At 41.1% G+C, this 24,739-nt stretch overlaps 1 protein-coding gene across 5 annotated transcripts in view; it reads right to left on the bottom strand.

The window, feature by feature from the left end:
• Window positions 1–24,739, bottom strand: part of ZNF516 (zinc finger protein 516) — a 105,918-nt gene that overhangs the window by 37,387 nt on the left and 43,792 nt on the right. For all 5 annotated transcript variants that reach the window (XR_012659138.1, XM_075084569.1, XM_075084571.1 and 2 more), the window contains one exon: window positions 18,956–20,982. Coding sequence is in view for 4 of the 5 variants with exons in the window: in XM_075084569.1 (XP_074940670.1) it covers window positions 18,956–20,861 (1,906 nt within the window). In the remaining variant the exon portion in view is untranslated. The remainder of the gene's footprint in view (window positions 1–18,955; window positions 20,983–24,739) is intronic.

Raw genomic sequence — 24,739 nt, 5'->3', positions numbered from 1 at the left:
TCTACGTCTCCTGCAAAAAAAAGATGTTTCTTGCTCATTTTCCAGTTGTGGGTTACTTTCGGCTATTGTCACAGACTAGGACTCCCCTTCCCCATCCCCATCCCCTTCGGTCTTCCAGTACAGGGGTCAGTGCTGATTTTTCTCAAGTCTGGATGAATTTTATTCTTATCTTCTAAATATGCCCTTCATGTGAACTCCCGGTAAACTGCATGTGCAAATGCAGAACTAAGTCTCTGTAGATCTGTACCTACAGCACATTCTCAGACAAATTAGCAAAAACCCAAATTACCGTGCTTATAAGCAATGTACTCCATAAGCAAAACAAATGCAAAATTAAGGAGCCTTTTCTCATTTTGGACTTCAGAAAACACTCCTCCAGTGGGACACTGAGTAAATTGATTTAAAGGTTCTTAACTTCAGCTTATTCTGTAATGCTAAATTTGTATCTGAGGCTCTTCACAGCACAGTATATGTAATGTATGATTATACAATTATGCATACAGTTAGGAAGCAAAACACCTCAACCCTCTTATTGTTTCAGTCTGGGTTTTTTTTTTTTATTAACCTACCAGACAAACAGAAACAGGCCATGAGCAAAAGGCAAGCATCCCTTCTTTTCCCTGCTTTTCTTGAGGAGAACTCCCCATAGCTCTACTTACCATCAGCCACAGTACATAATCCCCCAACCACATTTTATTTCATTCACCTAATATTATTCTAAATGTGTACAAGAAGCCTGTTATGATCCCACTGAAGTCACTGATGATACAACTTCTAACCTCAAAGGAGGGGGAACTGATCCAAAAACTATATATAGTCAATAAGCAGCTGGAGTTTTTAAAAACCCAGTGGCTCCATGGCATAAGCAATGAAAAACAGGTTGCAGAACTCAGCCACAGGAATTAATAAAAATGACCAAAGGTCACCTGTAGTCTATCAATCACTATATAGTTTACAGTTCATATTACAGTAGAAAGGTATGAATGTTGTCAGTGTTGTACACTGGCTACTCTGAGATCTATCATGAATAATTGATAGAGGTTATCCATTTGAGTCCCAGCCTATTATTCAAAACTCTAAACCTGCCATTCACCAACAGCAAAGAGTACTGCAGATGAAGGATGGAGGGGCACTACAGGGGACTATTTTCAGTGGTGCAAGCAGTGATGAGGGAATGCAGATTATCTGAAAACAAAAGCTGAATTTTTCTGAGACCGTTTGTGAAGTAATGAAACAGCATTTCATGTCTACCTATTTTGCACAATTTACCTTCAAGAATTAAATACACCAGCTAAATCTGAACTTGAGCTTCCAGTCTTAAGTCTCTTAAAAGCTTGGTTGTTTGAACTGAAGGCTGAGAAGTGCACTTGCCTCATATTCCCTTACATATTTTACACTGAGCATCTCGTGTGCATCTTCCTGATAAAGTGACTTTGACCTACAATCAAAGAATAAAGAGCCTTACCGTTATGGACTGAGGTTTTGATGTTACTTTTTAAGCAAGTAAGTAATAAACCAGCCAATAGCTATATTTACAAACTACACTGGATGCCTGAGGAACTAAGACTGGCAACACGACCCACACTGTATTATTAATCCTGACACAGCCATTACCCAAGTAATTTACTCCACAATGGCATTAATTCCAACGGTCGCAAATGGCAGCACACCTTTGAAATTTGGAGCAAGGTTAATACCCCAAATAAGAATCTATTAACTAACAGTCCTACTAACTACTGCCTTGTAAGATAGGGCAATTTATTTGCCGTGACTGAACTGAAGAATGACCATCTTGGACTAAGTCCATACTGTGGGGTGCAAAACAGATCATAATTTCATCTTAGATTTAAGAAGGGCAAGCTCACTGAGCTTCCTTTGTATGGTTTATAATGTCAGAATAATCCTTTATTACAATGACAGCCTGAGACATTGAATGGGATTGTATAAGAACAGCAACCCCACTGTTTATTCCTTACAGCAGCAGCTCATCAGCAGCATTTGAACAAGCCACGATATAGTTACATCCTTTGACAAGCAACACCCGAAACACCTTCCTTATCTTCACACATCCCAGGACCCAAAAGAAACGTAACATTTTCTCCATTGAATATGAGAGGCAGGTAGCCAAAAGGAGGATTTCTCTGCAAAGTTAGGGACGTCAGAGCCTGCTTTTAATTCCTTTTGCCAAAACACAAGGCCCTGTCTAGACACCAGCCTTAAGGAGCTCTCTTTGCATATAAGGCAGGCCAGGGTATACTGGAAGCGTAAGGATTGTCAAAAAACCTGTTTGGGCTTTGGCAAATTAGTAGTATATATTCTGCAGACAGCACAGCTCTTAGGCTTATGGCTGACAGAAGCAAAAAAAATGCTACAGCCTTTTTGACAAACTCAAACTTTCCTTGCCAAAACCCATCCTCTCTCCAACGCAGCCTGTTAGGAAACCAGCCTGAAGGCAGCTTTGTCCATATCTCTACTTTTTCCTACTAGGAGATAATTTTTGTTTGACTGTGTTTTGGAGCCTGCATACTTTGGTCTTGTGGACTGGTTTTGTACTTGACTTCTTACAACCTCCCAATCATCATTGCCACCAACTCCACAGCGCCACTTTTTGGCCAGAAACTAATTAACGTCCTGCCTGAAGAGAACAGGAGCGCCCCTTCTTTCACGCTTCTTGAAAATAGAAAAACCCAATCCCGCTCCCAGCTTCACTTTCAAATATTTTTCTCACACCAAGCTCTTGTACAACAGCTTGCGTATAGGGGTCAAGCTGTAGACACCTTACGCATGTGCAGTCGGTGGCTGTTTTTGACAGGGTAGATTCTCAGCTATTCCATTCCTGAGGCTTATGGATACAGACTTCCAGGCAAGCAGATGAACCCAGTTTGAAACACCATTTTCGTGACAGGACAGTTGAAGAGAATGAACAGTTTTCACTATGAAATTTACAGCTGAATTGGCTGAGCCATTGGTACAGTGGCAGGGTGGGGACAAGCGAAGACGGGGAAACAGATTTGATTGCACACAAATAATTTATCACTATACTTAACTCTGTTGCTTCCACATAATTCCTCGGCTAGTTACAAAGTGAAAAGGCCAGTACAATATTTGACGTGGATAGGCAAATACAAACAGCAACATTTAGTAAATCAATTATGAAGATTAGCTTTGCCTTACAACAGCTGAGCAAAATATAAGATCTGAAGCTCAAATGAACTTCATAATGTAGGAGAAAACTAATTGCACTTTAAAGAAAGCCTAGTAAAATTACTGCCAATCAGAATGTGGTCATTTATTAATATGTGACAATCATATACTTCTATTCTTTTTAGTTAGTCTTAAACCTGAAATATGAGCCCTATATGGAAAGAAGCTTTGATGACAGTCATTTACTTGGGAAAGCTTTTCCAGCCTTCTGTTTCACACAAATGATTTGAATGTTTAAAGCATTTAAAGAATTTCATATCTAGGTATTTATAAAGAGAAGTTGTCTTTTCCATCTTTTATATTTTATTTTAAGCTTTTAGTGAAAATGCAGCTGCTGACTTATGAAGTGATTAAAAAATAATACACATACAAGCAGGCAGCCATTTTCACAATCTGGCAAGTGACACATTTCCATAAATAACAAAGAATACAGGGGTCATGATATCAGCTGTTCAGAAATTCTAAAAAGTCACAATGCCTCTCGTTTTGCAGTAACTATTTGCCGGATTGTTTTTATTTATGGCTTGAAAATGAATTTAGAACGGCTTTGCCTGAACTTTAAACACTATGCTCCCAACTGACTGGCTGTGTCTCTGCTGTTTTCTCACTTGACTTCCACATATCTCTGTCCACACTGGCCCACAAGCCGGGCTTGCAAAGGTTTCTGAACACCTGAATCTGCTCCTTGTGCATTTGTATGTACACACTGCATTCACACATGAGGTTATTTGTTCACATACATGATCAGCTGCCCTGTTACCTGGCTCTTCAGGCGCATAACATTAATTGCATTGTACAACAGCTTTAGATAATTAGACACAGATGTACGTTTGAAAATAGTAACACACAGTGGGAAATCCTGTCAGAAGATTTTGGTCATAAACACTTCCATAGTTCTCAGATATACCATTATCTACTCCTTAAGTCTCTGTTTTGATCCCTGTTTAAAGTTCTCTTTTACTTTTCCCTTGGGGACTTTGCCAAGCATTCCACTTGAAAATGATTCTGTGGCACTGTCACTTGGCTTCTTTCTAATCAAAAGAGTAATCTATGTAATTCTGTGAAAATGGAAGCTGTTTCCTTAAAAGAACCAAGGGCAAAAAAAAGTATTTTTAACCAACAGAGCTGATGGACAAGAAGGGGTTGTTAATTTTTTCTTTTAAATGGCATGTGAAATAATGCATTTCACATATTTCTCCCCCCTCCCCCACCCCCCACCCCCAAAAAAAACCTGAGAGTTTTTGCAGAAAGAGACAAGAAGCTCCACTTCTGGGGGGCAGCAGGGGGACAGGGATGACATGGACCAAACACCAAAATGGTCTCAGATCTGCTCTATTAATCTTCCGCAAATAAAAGTTACAAGCCATGTTAGCTTAGAAGCTGATTTTGACAATCTCATTACCTCATTATTCAGGTGACTAAAAAAAAAATTTCCATGTTATATTTGTTCATAAGAATTATAAGACTATTCTTGTTACTTCTCATCTGAAAATATAAACAAGTCTGGTCTCAGACATCTTGAAAGAATGACTTGTTTCACTTTGTGGTATTGGAGGGGGTGTTTAAAAATAAAGGGGGAAAAGATTATACTGGCAATTGTGAAAGCATCAAGAGTCAACAGGCACAAAGGCATACACAGAAATAAATACAGCAAAACAAAAATAAATGTGTTTATCCCATCGGACTGCATATCTGGCATCCCAGAACCAGAGTACAGTATTAGTTTTAAGAGTGAAATCAAGCAATTTCTTCATTGGTTTCACGAGTCCAGATACAGAAGACTCTGTGAGAAGAGCTGCGATAACACACGTTAATCCCAGAAATTAGAGAAGAGACTATCCCTTTAATTTTGATTCATGAGCTAAGATTTTTTTTCTTCCTTTTTTTCTAACTGCCGCTAACTGTATTTCTGGTCTTATGCTTCAAGTAAGCACCAAGCTACTAGGGGATTTCCTAAGTGGGATTACCCATGTTTCTTCAGTTCCTGCTAGCTGCTTACAGTTGTACCTGTGACAATTTAACCAAGCTGGCTGTCAACGACCAGCAACCAAATGTGAGGAAATAGCAGAGAGATTTAAGCTCTCTCAGAAGCAAAGCACGTGGATGAAACATAACCTCAGGGCAAGATTTCTTCTTTTGCCTAAAATTGGTAAGGATTTCTAATTCCTAAAAAACAAGAGAAAATCTAAGCTAGCCTAAAAACTTCCGCCTTTTTGTCAAAAGAGTCTTGTTTTTCCATTCAGCTTTTGCTGAGGTACAGTCACAGTGCAGAATATAATTAACCCCTAAGTAAGGGAAGAATGGGAAAATGGTTTCCCTTCTCTTCTCACAAAAAGCCTTTTGGGGTGGGGGGTGGGGGTCAAAACAGAACAGCACCAAAGCTTAAAGAGAGGCGTAATTAAGCTTTCATACAACATCTGTATGACATTTGCACATGCACTCACTTCCAAGGAAGAGACAGACATCAAAACTAATAGAGAACATCCCAACTCTCCAAATGCAGGAAGAATGCTGTAGCCTTCCCAGCTGCGCTCTTGGGACTGTAAAATGAGATTGGCAACGGAGCCTATTTTCTCCTGTACTGCTTCTGCTGTTGTTTTTGGCCAGGTATTGTTACAAGGTTCTCAGATGGATTTATCCTACTGCTTCATGTACTATGAGAGACTTACGTACACTGAGACAACTGGAAAACAACAGCTACAGAATAAGCCTCATCATCTTCTGGTTGTTATGCACAGTAATTGGTTCCAGGGTCAACACTGCGATGCTGCAACAAAGGGCTATAGCTTAAGGGAAAGAATAAACAGCAGGAGTTAATGCAAGTTCTGTTACTATATAAATGCCTCTGAAATGAAAGAAAGGGAGAAAATAAAATATTCCATATAAGCAAAACTGATTTAGATCTAATGTGCAACCTTAGCTCTAAACAAGCTGTTAATTTCATTAAAGGAAAGAAACATAGCAAATACTTTCAAGGATCTGTAACAAGAAAACAACACGTTAAGATTTTGAAGCTAGTTTGACAAACACAGTGCTTGCCATTGGTGCCAATTTATTTGTGTGAAAATATAGGCAAAGCAAGGTGTCTGGAATTACAGTATTATTCATAAAATATCCACTATTAGGGTATAGGCAACTTTGTTCAAAACACCATGTGTGACTGCTCCACTGAATCAAAACATCTGGGGCAAGTTATGGATCTGGCTTTAGTGTCTTTGAAATGACATGTTACGTTTAAGCCAAGAAGTCTAGCCACACCAGTTTTAACAGTCATGTTTTCAAAGTCCAGCACTTTATCACTCTGAATCTTCCCACTCAATGACACTTTTGATAAAAATATATTTATTCCATTTACCTGCACACCAGGAAAGTGAAACAGATGTTTAAGAATTGCAAATGTCTTCTTTCAAAGTATTTCTCCAAACGTAATGATTATCTCCTGACACTCAAGTGCTCAGATGAAAAGGTACAGAGGAACATAATCATCCTTGTGATTTACCAGGTGAAACACTGAGACACACAACATATCAAACCGGAATCCCTCATTTGTACGCTTCACTCTTATCACTTCTTCCCTTTTCAGTTTCAGCTGCTCTCAGGACCTGAAAGAAATTTCTACCCGTTTTTCTTTCACCTGCTCTGCCGCCGCCGCACACAGCTTCGAGCGCTGGGACTGCTCATGCAGGGCTGTGGCAGGGGCACGGCGTGGCCTCCTGCCCCGATGCACTCTCGCGCCCTAACATGAGCGCTCAGCTACAGCGCCTCCCTCCTTGGTGCTCCACTTTCTCCCCACACGCACTCCGCGGTCACTCATTTCCTTCCTCCCTTTAAACAACACCCGTGTTTCAAGTGCCAACTGTGCCTGCGCAGGCTGATTCCCTGCAGCGTGCCAACCTCCCTGGCACGTGCTGCTCCAGGCCTCAGCCATCCTTGTGGCCCTTCTCCTGGTAGCAAGCTAACGTCATGACACCGCTTATGCGAACATGACACGCTTACCTCCAGCTTCCTTCCTGATGCCACTGATTCAGCTTTTTTCCAAGGCTGCTCCTCAGGCTCCCATTTGCTACCATTCCTACATACAGCGCCTACGGTTTGCAGCTGACAAGAGCCTGAATCCAGACCAACCCCTTCAAGGCAAACTCTTTTACCACTTCCTTCGGCTCACAACTGCATGGTCATCACAACAAGCTGGATCAAAGGGCAGTTATTGCAGAAGACCACGTTTCTGGCTTGCACTTTTGCATGCCCTCTGTTCCCTGCTATGACAGGGATCCCCGGAGGGCTGTCAGCATCAGAGTTGCTTGGAAGTATCAATGCACTTCCAGGAAAAGCCATTTACATCACTGGGATGCATCTCAAATAGTAACACATCAGCCCTTTCCCATTTGTATACATTAGTCTATATTTGTCACATATACTCACATACTTTCTGAATTTTTGCCTTGCCTTTCTCAAAATCTTCTCAGCTTATGGAGTTTTTAATTACATTACATTTTTGGCCTGTTCCACTCTTCACCTCCCTAGGTATCATGTTTCTTTCCTTTTGGCTTCTGAAGGCCTCAAAGAAAGTTGCAAAACTGGAATTTGAGTAAATACTGTATGAAGAGTACTTTCCACGATGCCTTGGTTGAGTGAACTCAGTGTTTCAACTTACTGAATATATCCTAAGAGATTTAAATAAAAAAAAAGATTCTTGCTCTAATATAACTGACCAAGAAAGGTCAGTCTAGCAGAAAATTTTACCAGCACATAAAAATTTCATTACATATTAATAACACCTCATTTCTATTACGAGCCTTAATATTAGGCACTTGCAGGCTGATAACACCAGAGATACAAAACCTTAACAGCTTCACTTGCAAAATAAAGTTGTTATGATCAAATTATAACTAATAGGTCATGTCTGTGTGTATAAACTAATGAAAAAAACAACACTCCATATTTCCACGCAAATAACAGCGCTGAGGCTTCCTTGTCAAACTTATTTAGCACTACAGTGGCAAATAAGTGATCCTCACTTACATGCACCCATTTTGTTGTCCCAGAACAATCCAAGCAAGGATTAATTTTTTCCTGTTACAACTTTACTTACCATTCTGTGTTTGACTATTTTTTTTAAGGCTCCTCCAGGCTTCAACGGTACTTAAGCTTAATATGTTTCTGGGAAATCGCTGTGCATGTGGATACAGGCATGTATAAGGACAAGAAACTTCTGTGAAGTATTATAAGGGGGTTTAGGATTAATGTGTTCCATGTGCAGCATAAGCTGTACTTCCTGAATTCTCTTTTAAGGGAAGAGAAGGATCTATTTGCTTCATTATCTAGTAAAAAAGGCTTTACTACCTACTGAATAAAGTCTAAATCACAGAAAACTGAACACACCTTTGGTTCAGTGGTACTGCACACCTAGCAAAATATACAAAAGGCAAAGACCAAATGCAGCATCTGCTCCGCTACTTGGGGTACAGTGGGGATGGAAAGAGATTACACCTTTTACATCCCGTTATCATCCCAATTCACTGGACTCAGTCCTTCACCATCATGACACTGGCATGCAACCTCTATGGTTAAAACAGACCCGAAATCATGGAGGGGGGCAGGGGAGGAAGCCATTTAGATTCAAGGTTCACATTTCCAAAAGAACCCATATATTTCCCTTGTGGTTGTGCTTTCCCCTCCTCCCTCCAAATATTTAGTTTTTGCTGACAGCAGCTTGCCTCAAATGCTATTTAAGCAGTAAGACATCACAAGACATATGCTATCCTGAGATAACAACACACCTCTGAAGTGCTGTTAGGTGTAGCTGATGCCTTCAACTGCCTGATAAATTTGTTATCTCAAAGAAACACAAGGTTTGGGAGTGTCTTATATTACAAACTAAACCCAAATTTAGTCTTGAAAATAAATAAAAATAAATCAGTGATTTTGCATCCTTGGGGGCTGGGGGGGAGAGAGATCTGACTTGGAGTAACTACCCCTAACTTATGGCTCCCAAACAAGACTAAAGTTACAGCTGTGAAATGACAAAATAATAATTTTAATGGCCATTTATTTTTCTGTTATTTGAAGAACAGAGATAATGAAGTAATGTCTGAGGTTTGAGATTACCAACCTGGAAAACAAAGTTCTAAGAAGTAGGACGGCAAACCTTCCCCCATGAGTTCGGTACGAGGAGGAGTATCTCCTCCTTGGATATCACCCATATCCAAGTTACAGTAAGCATCAAACGAGAAAGTGCTTTTGTCTTTCACATGGACACTTTCTCGATAGAGATTCTGCACTTTAAAAGGATGAAGTGTTGGAATTTTGCCCTTAGCATCACTAAACCGTAACTGAATCCATTAACAGTATCCACAAAAGACAATTCTAAGACTTGCTCCTCCCCTATGCCTTATCCTGTGTAAAGTTTGTATGCTACAGTACATTTCCAGATATGTAATTTACACTGGCATTGATTACAGAAAAAAAAGATTTCTCTATTCTTCCCTAACCTCAAGCCATTAGGTGCCAAGTGGTTCAATAAAGAAGTTAACAATGATTCCAACTTGACTGCTCATATGCTTAAAATCAAGCCAGCAGTTATGAGTTTTGCTGGATCAGGGCCAAAGCATTCAGCAATTTGCCAGTTCAAACCCATGCTTTCTATAAACAAGGAAAACAAATTCACCATGAAAGTAAGTTCCCTACATGTTTGCAAATCCATTCCAGGCATTGAAAATAATGTCTAGATATCAGTCACAAAATATGGCACAGCAGCAGTCACACACCAAGTGCAACAAGGATCCAAAAATCTCCATCAAGGACTAGAACATTGAAAATTGTAATTAAAAACTCAAAAGTTTTTTTCCACAGTTTCCATAAAATTCACTACGTGCTTTTTATCTGCCCAGATTTGCTGATGATAAATCTTGTAGGTAATCAATAGAAAACTGAGAATAAAAGCTATTGATGCTCTCATCGTAAAGTGTTCCCTTGACTGCAGCTAAGTTGCTCTTGACTTTTACCGCTATGACTGGTACCATAATCAGGTCCATTCAAGTTAAAGCAATCCAGTGCTTGAATGAGACTACTGGGTTAAAAAGTAATAAAGTGAAGTCAAGTGACCTAGTAAAATTTGTATTTGTAAAAGGCACCTGCAGAAAAGAAATTATCTACCAACACCAGGACAAACCATGCATTACTTTTATACTCTGTACAGCCCTGGGACTCCACCAGGTTTCATCTCCCACAGAATTTAGCCCACCATATCCACTGAGAGCATCTACTGCCAAACCTAATGTGGTCACAAAGAAAACCTGACTCTCAGTTTAAGATGGATGAAGGGCAAACTGTGAACCATAATGTTAAGAGCAGCAAAAAGATTTAACATCAAAGACATCGACACAAGTCCCTCGTTAGCAGTCATTTACAGATCAGTAGAATCCCACTAAACACAGCCACAGCGCTACCGAAATATTTGGAAATCAGATTAAAAACACTACCATGGCAATTTTCATTGCCTGAATGTTGTTTTACTAGCTGTGGGGGAAGGGAGCCCTTGATCACTAATCAGAAACTGCTAGAAAATAAAAGCACTACACAATGTGATCTTATGACTATAAATGTCACAAAGCAGTATTTCACATGCTACACCTTGTTGTAATAGAAACATCCAGTACTAAGAAATACCAGAATTGCTAAACTGGCTTTTGCAAAGCAGCAAGGCCAGGATAGGTGTCAAGGCATGAGGGTTCTGAGAAAGCTGAGTTACTGTGCAGCTGGATTCCCAAATGCACGTCCCTATATGCACAGTTAAAATATTTGCTGAAGAAGAGCTAAAAGCCTGCTATGAGAACTGGAACCCCTATGCAACCGACTTAAACACAAAGGGGTATTTTTGAATCTTGTGACAACATTTCCAAAAACTGCGGAAGAGGTATGAAGAACTGATCTTGCTTTGGCATCTTACATAACCTTCAGGGCAAAGTTTATCCTGCCATCTCTTACCTTTAAGAAGCCACACTCACCTCCCTGCTTTCTAACAGATAAAACAAAGGCTGGGTAAACCTATCTCTCCCTTTGCATCTTGGTATAAATTTTCTTCCAAGCTGAGCTACACTTTGGTCACTCATATCACAGACCTACAGCTACAATAAACTGTCTAAACAATACTTCTGTCTTAATTGTATCTCTTGTTATTTTATATGGTAACCTGCAAAAAAGGAATGCTTAACAATTAAAGCTGAAGACAGCAGAGGTATCTTTGACATGCTGTATCAAAATACCCTGCACAAAATTCTCCCATACCTAAATAAGACCCCCACTGAAATGTCTGTAAGGAATAAAAGCAGTGCAACAGTTGGATGAATAACTTCCAAATGCTGCAGAAGTTCTCTCTGAGCAACAACAAAGGCAATCTCTGTCTTGAGACGTCATTGAGATACTGAAGTATCTCAAGCTCAGCCAGCAAGCCTTAGTTCTGACTTGACCTGACTGTGTGTTATCTGTTCCTCATCACCCTACCCCGTCACAAGAGGAACTCGAATTACTGTTTAACACTCTTGCTGGCCACCCACATTACATGAGACCGAGTAAAATAGGACCTAGTAAGGCAGAGCATGGTAATCAGGAACACAGTGGAAATTACCCAAGATGCCTACAGGGCAATCGTTAAATGTTCCTTAGTTGGTATGATGTCAGGGTAATATATAGCATTAAAGGGTACAGATTGCATTATCCCAAAGCACCGCTTCCCTGTTCCAGTCAAACACTTCTTGCATGAGCTTCTTAAAGCACGGCTCCTACCATCCACCTAAAATAAAAAAGGGCCAAACAACTTCACATGTATGAGGTACATGTAACTGAGGGAGGTTTTAACCACACCTCTAGATGTCCTAAGGCTCTTCTCTCTTCCTTTCCCCTGGATACACACTTCAGTGATTCTGGCTGCCAGAATTTTTCTTGTTATCTATTTCCTTGGGATGATCAGCATAATTTCTGTTTTGTTCTGTTCCCTCAGTTCTTATTCCCATTCATATCAACCCACAGCTAAAGATAAAGCAAAAAGCTATTGCTGATGGCAGCACCACAAGAATAGTGTCACACATAGGATATATCCTCTGCAGTCCTGAAGGGCGTACGAGAACCCAAAGGAGAGGGAAGAGGCAACGAAGTGCCTCTGTGGCATGAGATACACACAGGGGGCTGTAATGGTCAAAAATGATGCTCCAACCTGCTGTGCTTTCTAGAGTAACTTCAGGTCATGAGAGAATACCACACTGCATGTGGCTTTGCTACACACATCCAGATTGGACCATGTGCATTACAGCAAGGTAGATTTAAAAGAGAAATTTCTGACTGGTATTACAATGCATGTTCAAACTAGGTAACTGATCTAGTCCTGATCCACCGAATTTGCTTTAAGGAACAGTTCGAACTTTGCAAAGTCCCAAACAACACTTAATGGATCTTACTTCTGTAAGCACAGGGTCCTTGCCTCTGCCCAACTTCCCCTATTATTCAAATCATCAACTTTCAGTATTTCAAAGTCCTGGCATTAATCCCACTGGTATTAACAACCAAAACAATTAGTTGGGGTTGAAAAGTTGAGGGGGTTTTATATTCCAACAACCAACCCTTGACAATGCCAAAATTAACAGCTAAAGTGTGTCATCACAGTGTAACATTTTTATCTTCAGGGTAGGAATCTAACAGAAGCCACCGACAGACCGTTCTTCCTTGATACTACCTCACTACTTGGAAGCTTGGGGCAGTAGTTACCAATTGTCCAGCACTGAGACATTCTCAAATTTGTTGTATGCTTATTCTGTAAAACAAAGATGCTAAATAACTTCAACATACTTAAGACTGTACGTACAGAACAAGATCTTCACTTGGTATAAAATGTCCCAACAGCACTGTCTTCAGTGGCATTATACTGTGGGATTTATAGTAAGTGAGTCTGGCATGAGAAGTATCTAAAATGTGATTATTTGACTAATATATATAGTAAAAATGCTTGACTTTGAAATAGTGGAGAGGACTTCCCTTGCACACAGAATAACTTTTTTTTCATATAAGCAGAACAATGAAGTCCTGGTACTGGCAGCTGTGTTTCATGCACTCACTTTGGCGACAGAAAACATTTACTAGGACTATCTTTCTCTCTTCTTTGAGTTACTATAAATTTTTGGTTTTCTATTTTCACTTGCTTAGCTGTTTTATTCTTCCTGTTTCTCTCCTCCCACAAATTACAACCTCACCATTTTACTGGAAAATTAAAGCAACTCTGGACAATTTTCACTTTTGATTTATTTTAAATCAAAAGCTTGATGAAATTAGGTACTTCTCATTAAAGTTCCAGCTCTTGGATTTGTTACAATTTATATCTGAGCAAAACAAAGACCAAATTTTTGCTTCATAAATCTCTCCTACACTACTTCTTTCACAAAACTTACTAATGTCATTACATTTCTATTCAAGCATTCCAATTTACATATAGGGTTTTCTTAAAACATGCCTGGGATAAATGGCATGTGTTACATCCCGCAGTCTGTACAACCTGTAAGCAAATTCACAGGCAGCTGTCTCTTCTCCTTCAATTTACTAATAAAGATACTAAATGAGTGTCTCGCCATGGATTTCTAAGAGTTTTTAAAATGTAACAAACACGAACAAAGAGCTCCAAAACCAGGCACTGCTCCTCTTAAGAAAAAGAAGCTAAAACCAAGGAAGGAGCTGAGAGGTCAGACTTTTTAGCAGATCAGTAACAACAAGCCAGTGAGTCCACTGGCAGGTGTGGACAAGGCAAGCTCTTGCTGCCATCTCAGATTTGTGCAACTGCTCCAGACCTCCTGGTTTGCTCATGGAAACCCTCTTGGAGTTACCCACCTCCAAGTGCAGGGTGTCACGAGCCCTCACGGCTTCAGTGCCAGACACCCAGCACCCTGGCACTACCTTGGAGGGTCTGAACCCCAACGCCACCCTACACCTTTTCAGCCTGCCCTCCTCTTTGGAACTTTGTCGCATAGCACAGCTCCTTTCACCAAGGTCCTGCTCCTCTCTGCCTTACCCCCTTCCCCTTCCTCTCCTCCCTGCATCCTACACCCATCTCTTGTCTTGCCCCTTCATGGAGCTCATCTTCTCCTGAGCAAGTCCCACCATACCACCAGTAATTTCTAACACAAACCAAATGCAGCCACACCCCCACTCTTTTGTATTCATTGTTTTTTGGTTTGTTTTTTAATATTCTGTACAGTCTAGCAGCTGGTGTTCACCTCATCTAGTCAGACCACGAGCATCTTGGGCCTAAAGCTGTGTTCATACAGGGCCCAGCACAACAGTTCTCACTCACAATCAGCCCCTTCCTGCATTAGCCAGCGTAATAAGAACAGCATGTGTTGAGTACAAGTGAATCAGTCTCTCCTTAAAACATTTCAAAAAACTGGAGGAGTCTGACAGAAGGAAAAAAAAAGAAAAAGAAAAAGGAGGTAAGAGGCAGGAGAGAAAGGAAACAAAATGGAGGAGATGGTTTTCACCAGAAGCAGCATTCCATCTGCGGTGCAACACCCTCTCCTGCCTCTGACAAGGTCAGGCTAGACGCAGCATTCCTCTCCTTTATTCCTATATAACACTCCTTTTTATTTTTTTTCCCCGCTCCCTAGCTTACTTTTAACATTTACTTCCTGCCCAGTCTGGTGCTTACATGCAAAAAGAAGTACCTTTATGGGACTCCCTTGCTGACAGGAGCATCACAGGCCTGTGCTCTTATTACATGTTTGCTGAGCACCAAGGGGTATTTAAATCGTTTTCACTCCTTTTCTTCATCTTCCCACCTGCTGGCAGTAGTCACAGCCTCAAAAATTATACTTCCTTCTTCATTTCAGGACTGAAATAGTTCATAGTGCCTAAAGTAACAAACTGTAACACTCTCACTGATAAATACACCATGACAATGAGGGGACACACATTGAGCCTTAAAAATACTAACTACCAAATGCACAAAGGCTGAATTATTTCTTTGGCATACCTAAAACTACATTTTAGTTGAGAAGCTGAAAGATTTAAAAATACAGAGTGTTTTCCCTTCCACTTTTATCAACACGTGCATAATCCCCCTCTACTCTCTCAGTCATAGCTCTGTGGTTTTTTCTTTTAGTTAAACATGAAAATCACACACAAAAAAAAGCCTCACGTTGGGGAAGTGCGGCACAACAACTCACAGGTGATTCAAACAGCTTTGGATACAACTCAGTGGAAATTATGGTACAGTTAGCTAGTGGCTTGAATGCCAAATAAAAATGAAGACTCATCTGGAGCAGGAAGACCTCAAAAATATTTAAAGGCTGCTCTTAGAGTGAATGAGCTCTGAGCCACCTTTTCCAACATGGCTGTTACATGAAGTATACACACATCATGCATATATGTTTGTATGACAGGTATCATGCGGTAGATCGCTTATGTGACCCTGGAAAACTAACTCCTACCCTCCTTCCAACCAGAGCCAGCTAGTTTACCCACTGGCAGCCAATAAGCTGAGTTTGCAAATACTACCCCTGTGCCCAAGAAGTCATTATGTTACTCTACGTACACAGCAGAGACAAATTACCGATATGTTAAGAGCAAAGAAGTGCCTACCCTGGAGGCTCTCAACCCCATTTCACAAAGCCCTATCAGTACTTCCCAGCCCCAGTCACACTCAGCCCCAACATCTGTTGGCCACAAATGACCACAGAGGTGCACTGCCAGCTTCCCTGCTGCAAGCCACTGTGTGTCAACAGGACTACTCAGATTATTAAGAAATAAACACACAAAGAAGTACTTTCAGCTAAGTCAAGGCGACAACATTCAATATTTGGCAGTCTCAAGGCCCTTTTCCGACCTAGGACAACACAGTAATGTGTCGGGGGGGGGGGTGGGGGGTATAAAGACACTAAAGTGGGGGGGGGGACAACCAACCCAGATATTATATAACGTTATGAGTAGCACAAGATTTTCCTGACCACAGCCTGAGTAAAAATAATACCATAGAAGACATGTCAGGAACAGGAACCGAGAGTGCTGCTTGCCTGCCTTCACGGGGAGGGGGGGATGCTGTCTGTGGGGCTGTAGTGTGGATCTCGACAGAAAAGCTTCGCCAGCAAGAAAAATTACAAAAAGCCACAGCAGAGGATAGCAAACTGCAGCACTTCTAGGAAAAAACGTGCTTCAAGGCTGTACCAGAACACCTGACTTTAGCAGGAGCATACATGAGGGCAGAATTTGGCCTGTATTCTGTACACCTTAAATTTCTGGTCATAGGGGAAGGAAAGAAAGCCTCGAGTTAAAGCAGCAAATCTATGGAAGAGTAAAACTAATCCTACAGCCTGCTCGACAGATGGACCCCAGTCCCTTAGAAAACAATATAAGAACAGCATCAGTAAATCTGCATACCAAAAAAGAGAAAATTGAGAAACTTAAAGTCTTGAACACTGACCTATGAGAACTCCTTAAAAAAAATAAAAACACCACACAAAACCAAAACACAACTTTCTTTGGAATCAAGAAAAATCTTTGTCACTTGTAAAATGTTCTCTTCATTGACACAGTGATCTTTTTACTTAAATAAACTCTATTAAGAAGCAAGGGCAATATTTCTTTTGCTCATAAGATTAAAACATTTCTTATTACCAAATTAACTAATTGATTAGCTCTTCAGCTGTGACATTAGCAAATATAAAATGCAGCAGCCACCCTCCCAGCCCATCAATGCACACACAACCCTTTTCCAAGATGCACCTTTATTTAGGCCCATCAGTTTACTGCTTCTTTACAGCTAAAGCAGATAAAAGCCAGTTTGGCACCCAAAGAAATGGCTAGTGGCACTGGTTAAGCCAGTCACCTTAATTCCTGTGAGAGAAACTGTTGTGTGACTTTAACTCTCACTTTTTGCTCCTGCAACAAGGGCTCAGAGCTTGAGTTGAGACAAGAAACAGGACAGGCAAAGAGATGAGATGGCTCCTCTTGTTAAAAGTGAAGTGCTTAATATGGAGAGTGCGTAAGAACAGCTTTGCTATCCGAATATCACGTGAAAAAGTGTTTTGATATTTTCAGCCTATCTCCAGAGAGATGTTTTTCCATCACGGCAATTTCCAAACGGGCACTGTACATTACACCAGGAAAACATGGCAGCCCCATTTAACTCCAGACTAAGCTGCAGTTTATCACTGCATCTTGTGTCAGCTGTTCAGAGGTGTTTCAGGTGGCAGCTGACAGATTTTCACACAAAGTATGTATGCTTCATAAGAGCCTTAAGTGTCCAAAATCCAGCAGCTGATGGAAAAGTAGAATTTTTAATCTTTTAAATGGGCAAATAATCATAGTGAAAATATTTAAGTCAGCTTGTCACTAGGGCTTTTTGCAATTATAGTTTATGGAAAGGGAAAAAAAAAACCAAAAAAAACATTTTAAAAAAGAGTTCTTGGTTTAATTTACATTTCTGTTCTAGTGTGCATCCAATGTGTCCATCAGGGACTTGATCCAAGTTGTAGCAAAATCAAGTTTAGGACCATTCTTATAAGTTTTAAGGACAAACAGATGGGTTTAATTTTTTACCATTTCAATCCTTTGGAGCTCTCTTCCCTCTACGCTTTGCATTTTGAAAGTCATACTGCCAAGCAGTGTTGGCCCCAACTTTAGTTGTCGTAAAACCATGGTACTTTCATTAAAGAAGTTTAATGACAAAAAATATATCCAACATTGCTTCAAAACTTTATGAAAAACATGTAACTCTAATACACTATTCTGGAAAATGGTGCTTTGCTGCTGCAAGGTCTGTACCCAGTGGAGAAAGCGAAACTTTATATAAAATCCTGAAAGAACACAGCTAATTGAATAAACCCACCCTCTTCCACAATGGTGAAGATTGCTTCATCTGTGGTGGTCTTGAAAGTGAGTTTAACTCTACAGATAACTATGTTCTTCACAACAAAAGGAATGAAAATGAGAGGAAAACCTTATTGTTCGCCAAACAAAAAAAAAAAAAAAAACCAAAACAAAAAAACAGCGCAAGGCTAGTAAGGAAAGAATGATTAATGTCAGATTTCTAAGAGGGTATTATAAACAAAGAATGTGAACAACAAAAATAAAATTAAAAAAATACAAAAGTGCTTAATGGTGTTCTTTTAAATATTTACTTTGCTGCTATTTGGAGAATAATTTGTTCCATTTAGTAGTGTTGGGCTCAAAGGACCGCTTTAATCCAGGGAGATTAATTATAGCCTTTGGAGTTATAAACACAATTTGGGAAGCGAAGCAGAGAAGAGGAGAGAGACGCCTCTCACACTGGCGATTAACAAAGTTTACGCGCTTCAGGGCTGCACCACATAGGCTGTGCCCTGCTACACCTGAACGCTATTGGCAGAACAGTGTACAGGACGCCCATAAATCAGGAAAACACAGCCCCCGAGATGACCAGGAAAGACACTACCCTACCCAACAGCACTGCTATAGGCAACTAAGATACTTCCCAGGTGTCCTTCACCAAAGTACGCGTTCACCTGCACCTTATGAAGACATCCTCTGATCTTGCCTTTTTTAGTTGCACCAGAAAGGACGAGTTCCCATGCCAAGACAACCAGCAGTGCTCAGTGGGCGCAGGACTGCATCCACACTGCCTTTAAACCTCTCACGTGCTTTCATGCATCTCTCCCTCTGCTCATCACTGTGTCCTGCACCGGGAGATGCAGGACCAGCGACAGCAAGCGAGGCAAGGCTGGGAGCAATCTGATCTTACCTAGCGAGGGGTTGGCTGCTCCCTCCTCCGAGCTCTCCTCGGCCCCCTCCTCCCCCAGGCCGGAGGTGGCAGAGTCCTCCGGAGCAGATGTAGAGCCGGGGGTGCTGGGCCCGCTGACGGACCCAGAGTCCCCTTCCTCGCTGCTGGAGCCGTAGCGGTCGGTCTGGGCAGCCGTCCCGCCCTCGCTGCAGTTCCTCCGCTCCTTGCGGTGCACCCGGGAGTGCAGCACCATTTGGTGGTAGGTGCGGAAGACCTTCCCGCACTCAAAGCACTCAGTGGACTTATTCTGGGCGACCCGCCGGCTCTGCCGTGAGGCGGGGCGGTAGTCCAGGTCCCCCTGGGCGAGCGGGCAGCTCTCCCCCGGCGGGGCACCACTGGTTTTCTCCGGGCGCCCGCCAGTACAGCTCTTCTTCTTGGGGTTGCTGGAAGAGCTGGGCGAGTCCTGGTCTCGCTTGCGCTTCTCCTGGTTGACAAGGATATACTCTCTCTTATCCTTGTCATAAGTCACGTCTGCATCTGCCAGGGCCTCATCCCATCCCACATACTTCACATACTCCGAGGGCTCTACTACTTTTCCTTTGGTGGCCAGCTGCCAAGCTTGGTAGCTACTGACCGGATCCAGCTCGGCTACTCTTTTCCCAGGCTGTCCTCTTGTAACTCTATCCAGTCCTACAGATGGCCTTAGATTCAGACACTGCAAGAAAAACTGCTTCGTTACCGAGGAGCTTAGGCTCCCATCAATTAAGCCCTCAGCTTTATCCCCAGCGCTGCCCCGCTGCGCCCGGTAGTGAACAGTATTATGCGCTTTCAGGCTTTCCATATTTGTAAACAGATTTCCACACTTGGTGCAAACTTCGTACAGAGAGAGGCCCGTCACAATTGTCTCCTCCTGTATCACGTCATTGATAGTGGCTATAAGCTCCAAATCATTTTTTGGTTTGTTTTTGCTCCCGGTCTTGGGGCCATGCGACTTCATGTGGTTTTTGAGAAACCAGGGCTCTTTGAATCTCCTGCCACAAATGTGGCACCCATGATCAAACGACCCCCTGTGCTTTTTCATGTGAGCTTTCAGGAACCAGGTTTGACTAAAAGCCTGGCCACAGACTTCACATGGAAACTCGCCTGCACTCAGCTCGCTCTTGCAGTTCTCGGCGAAGGCCTCCCCATTCGGGACCTGAGCAGTTATATGATCCTTCTCTATGTGGTTTAACAGTGTCTCCTCCCTCAGGGTCATGTAGCTACACAGCCTGCACTTGAACGGTTTGTGGACCTGGTGCAGGTGCTGCTCCAGGTCCTTCTTCCTTTCAAATTTGTTTTTGCAGAAGGTGCATTGGTAAGAGGTCAGCTTGCCATCCTCCTCAGCTGGCGCCACCTCCACAACCTCCTTCTTGCTGCTTCTCAACAAGATCTTGCTGCTATCTACCTGAGCGGTCCCATTCAAGATCTTGTTGCAGGCGGACGTACTTTTAGTGGGGCTGGTGCACCCGCCGAGGCCCTCCGAAACTCCCATCTCCCCCAGCTGCGCCTCTCCCATCTCCGCCTCATGGCCCTGACTTAAAGTGCCTGTTCTGTGACTACGGATGTGGATCTTCAGGTTGCCCTTTTGGGAAGCTCTGTGATCACAGTAAGGGCATTTGTAGGGCTTCTCGCCCGTGTGCTTCCTCATGTGCTGTGACAAGGAGCTCTGAAAAGGGAAACTTTTACCGCAGATGCAGCAGCTGTGGCACATGGTCTTGTCAGCATCCATGTCATTCTTGCTTAGCTTGCCTGGGCTGGACGATCTCCGTAACTCCATTTCTGCCCCTCTACTACGATCCATCTGTATTACTGCAACATCGGGTGAGCAGAGCAGGAGGACAAAAGCATGTCTGGCAGCAGAGGAGGGCTGGACCGTGTTTTCAATCATACGGTTCTGCAGAGATATTTTATTGCTTCATTCTCGGGATAACATTTCTCCTTTCAGCTGCTCGAGAGTCCGAAGTGACAGTTTATTTCCGTGTGCACTGCGAGCAGATGGCATAGATCACCTGAAACAAGAACAAAATCACACAAATGTACAGCAATTGTGTAAGGAGATTCTTAAATATATGTAAACGTATTCATATTTTTAATTCAACAGCTTCCATCACTCACCCCACATTCAGAACCATACTATACTACAATTCATTGCACGGAAAAGCAGCAGCCTCTGCTTTTGCTGATGTTCTAGACTTCAATGGCAGGCATCATTAATAAACAAGTAAAATCCAAGAGAGAGCAAACATTCATTTCCATACACTGACATCACAGTGTCTTCAAAAAAGTGAAAACTTTCAAAAATATTTTTTCTTTTAAAACCAGGCAGAAGTGGCTAAAAATACACCTTAAATGAGGAAAACATTTCTTGAGGGGGTTATTACACTTTAAATCTGTGGCTTTACCATCATGTGTAATTTCATGTAAAATACTTACTTGCCAAAGATAAAAGGCTTTCCTAGAGACTTGAGCAAGTATCATATTCCTGCTGGCAACTGCATTACTTTGTGTCTCAGACAGCTCTGCTGTGCTTGATGTGGCACGCACAGAGCAGGCGCAGAGACTGAGGATGCTCAGTACTTTGATTAGAGAGAAAATAAGAATCCAGAGCCTGGCAAAGCATCCAGGAAAACTAAAAGTTATTTCCTAGTGGACAATGAAGGGGAAAAAAAAACAACAAAACAAAACACAACAAACCCAACAACCTGAACTGTAGTATTTAGTCTCAATCTAACAAAGCAAACTGATAACATGTGTAGGTATCGAATGATCCTAAAAGTGAATGGTTTATCTCAACAAGACATACAGGAAACCACAGCACCACCCACCTCAATGAAACAGAATCTTAACCATAAACAAACAAACAAAGCAAGAAACAGCTTTGATAAACAAAACAGATTAATAAAAGTTTAAAAGCTTTTGTGTCTAGTGATGATTACATGCAAGTGTCAATATCTGCTTCAGCAATGTAAGATGCAACACCCCAGCAATTCTCCACCTTATACAGAGCAAAAACCAAAGGTTAAGATCTCCATAGATTGGAAAAGAAACAATTACCACACAGTAAAATAAAATTCTTCCCCCTTCCTATCTTCATTAAGTACACAACATGGCTAAGATCTCTAATAGAGAACCAATCTATTACTACGTTAAGAAAACGTCAGCTTCTTAAAACATAGCTAAAAATAAGGAGAGCAATAACAAGACACATATTGTATCTATATACCATATATGTGTATGTGTATGTGTGTATATATACACACACACAATATATGTGCACCATATAGATGGATATTCACACATCCAACACTTGACATCTATGACTTCATAAAGAGCTACAGATGTGCAAGTTGCGAATTTTAAGGTTTCTAATTATATCCTCCTCTGAGTCTCTTCCGTATGTAGATAAATAAATCGTCTAACCACATCACCAGCATGAGCCTAACAAACACCAAGGGAAAACTGATGCAATGCTCCTCTCGGTTACGCACTATAAAGTCATTATGTTTAAGTTAATCTAGCCCTCTTACTTGCTCCAAGACCATTCATTTCTGGGTTTGACTTTCTGCATATCTAGTATCCATTCAGCATGTTAAGAATTATCAACAGCATCTACCCAAGCTTCCTTTTCCTCAGAGAGCTGACAGTAATATCTAAGGGACGTGTTACAAATGCAATTTCATTTCTTGAATGAAACATTTTTATATTATGACTAATGTATTATGACCAAAAAAAATCACATCAGATCACAAATTCAGAAGTCCATATGAGCGGGAGGTTTACAAACAAGAGTATCTAAATTAATCTCTGAAATCAGCCATTTAAAACCAAACTGAGGGGCAGCCTCAGAAGAAACTCCTTGGGCATATAAAGGATGGCAGCCACTGGAAGCTGTGGCTATACCAGAAGGTAGGAACATGCCACACAGCAAATACAAATGCAATTTATGCTGCACACTGATGGATGAAACAATTCAGAGTAACAGCTTACTTATTTGACTCGTAATCTAAATCTGCCGAGTAACAACCTATACTGTCTTACAATCAAAAAGTTAACCTAAAACTCATTAAATCGTAAAAAGAAACACCAGAATAACTTCTTGCATTTAACACCACAAGCAAGAGTTTCTTCCAAAATGTTCTGCACCATTGGGGGGGGGGGAAGACAGTAAGCTTTAGGGACAGATTTTTCCAGGTATTTTATACTGTGCTTTCTGCATTCTGCACTTTCTACAGTTTGCACCAGTGAGAACACTGCTTATTGGTAGGCTGACTTTTAGACTAGCGACTTTTTTTTTTTTTTAATGTAGGTCCCATTTTAACTCAACTTTCTACAGTGCTTCCTGTCTGAAAGTTCAAAAGAGCTTTAAGAGCCAAACTTAGACAAGAATGCTGTATGCAGCAGTTCAGGCACATATAAATCCAAAGCTTCAGAGTCCCTCTGTTTACTTGGCCACAGCTTCCCTGTGCTTAATCTTGACATATTTCACTTTAATTATTTATAGCATTTTCATTAATGGAACTTAGTTATGAAAATGAGGATATGAAGAAAGCATTACTTAGAAGAGGGATATTAGCCACTCGCAGAAGATCCCCCTAGCCCTATATTAAATTAGGCCTGAGGGGGGAAAAAGTCAGAGGTAAAAAATTACCAAATTATTTTATTAGTCTAAAATACTTAATGGAAATGTCATCATCTTCACAAAATATACTGAGAAAATTGTTTCATCTTTATTACTTTAGCTTGGCCAATGCACTGCAACTTAACTTTAAAAGTTGAAATAAAGTATTCCTAGATTTGAATTCATACACAGTTAAGACTCACAAATTTTCAGGACTGCGCTTCCACAGAGAGAAATTCCAGGAAGGGTGTTCACCCAATCCGAGTTTGCTTTACACAAGTGTGTGGAGGACTCCCTTAGGCTTTAGTAAATCCACTGACACAAACGTATACGAACAACTTAGAACTCCCGCCTCCCATCAGTTGAGTGCCACTTAAAAGTAATTCTTTTAGAGGGGGTCTCTGCAGAATAGCAAAGCCCATATTCATCGGAAAGATGCAGCGAAAAATGACATAAAAATGACAACTTTGAAAAAAGCTTTGATTCAGAAGGCTGAACATACAAAATGAGGAAAACAAGACTTGTAAAGAATCCTACCAATAGAAAAGAACATTTTGGTTTAATAATTTCCACCTTGGTATTAATTATTAAACAATTATTTCAACTTCAAAGATGGCACAAGGGATGGAAGACATCAAATGGTAAATCAAACCACACTGATTACTCTTCTGCTATGAGTAAAATTTTGCCACAGCTATTTTTGTTTCTTTCTGGCTGACTGTGATGATAAAAATATTTGTATTTTGAAATAATTACAAATTTGAAAGTATTCTAAAATAAACCTCTTTCAGCACACGTGGAACATAGCCACCTCCAGCTACCCTACGGCTACTAAAAAATGTTTCAACTCTCAGTAATTTCAGGTGGTAACCAGTAACCTTTCATCACTTTGGTCCAAGTTCACCCTGCAGTTCCTTCACACCGTTTGTCACACAGAATCCAGAGCAGAGCCACATCCAGCCTGCAGATTTCTCCCAGGCTCTCACAGCATGGAGATCCCCACTAGCATAGAGGCAAGCCATAAGGGAATGCAAGTGAATGCAAACTGTAAATTAATATACAGTCTTTAAAAATATTTTGTGTGGTTTAATGGCATTGCAGCCTATGCCAAATGTCATGCAACTCCTTGAGGGGGGGTTGATAGTCTG

This window comes from Phalacrocorax aristotelis, chromosome 2 (genome assembly GCF_949628215.1).
Source record: "Phalacrocorax aristotelis chromosome 2, bGulAri2.1, whole genome shotgun sequence".
Classification (NCBI taxonomy): Eukaryota; Metazoa; Chordata; class Aves; order Suliformes; family Phalacrocoracidae; genus Phalacrocorax; species Phalacrocorax aristotelis.
The sequence above is the reverse complement of the archived record's forward strand: the minus strand, read 5'-3'. Positions and strand labels throughout refer to the sequence as shown.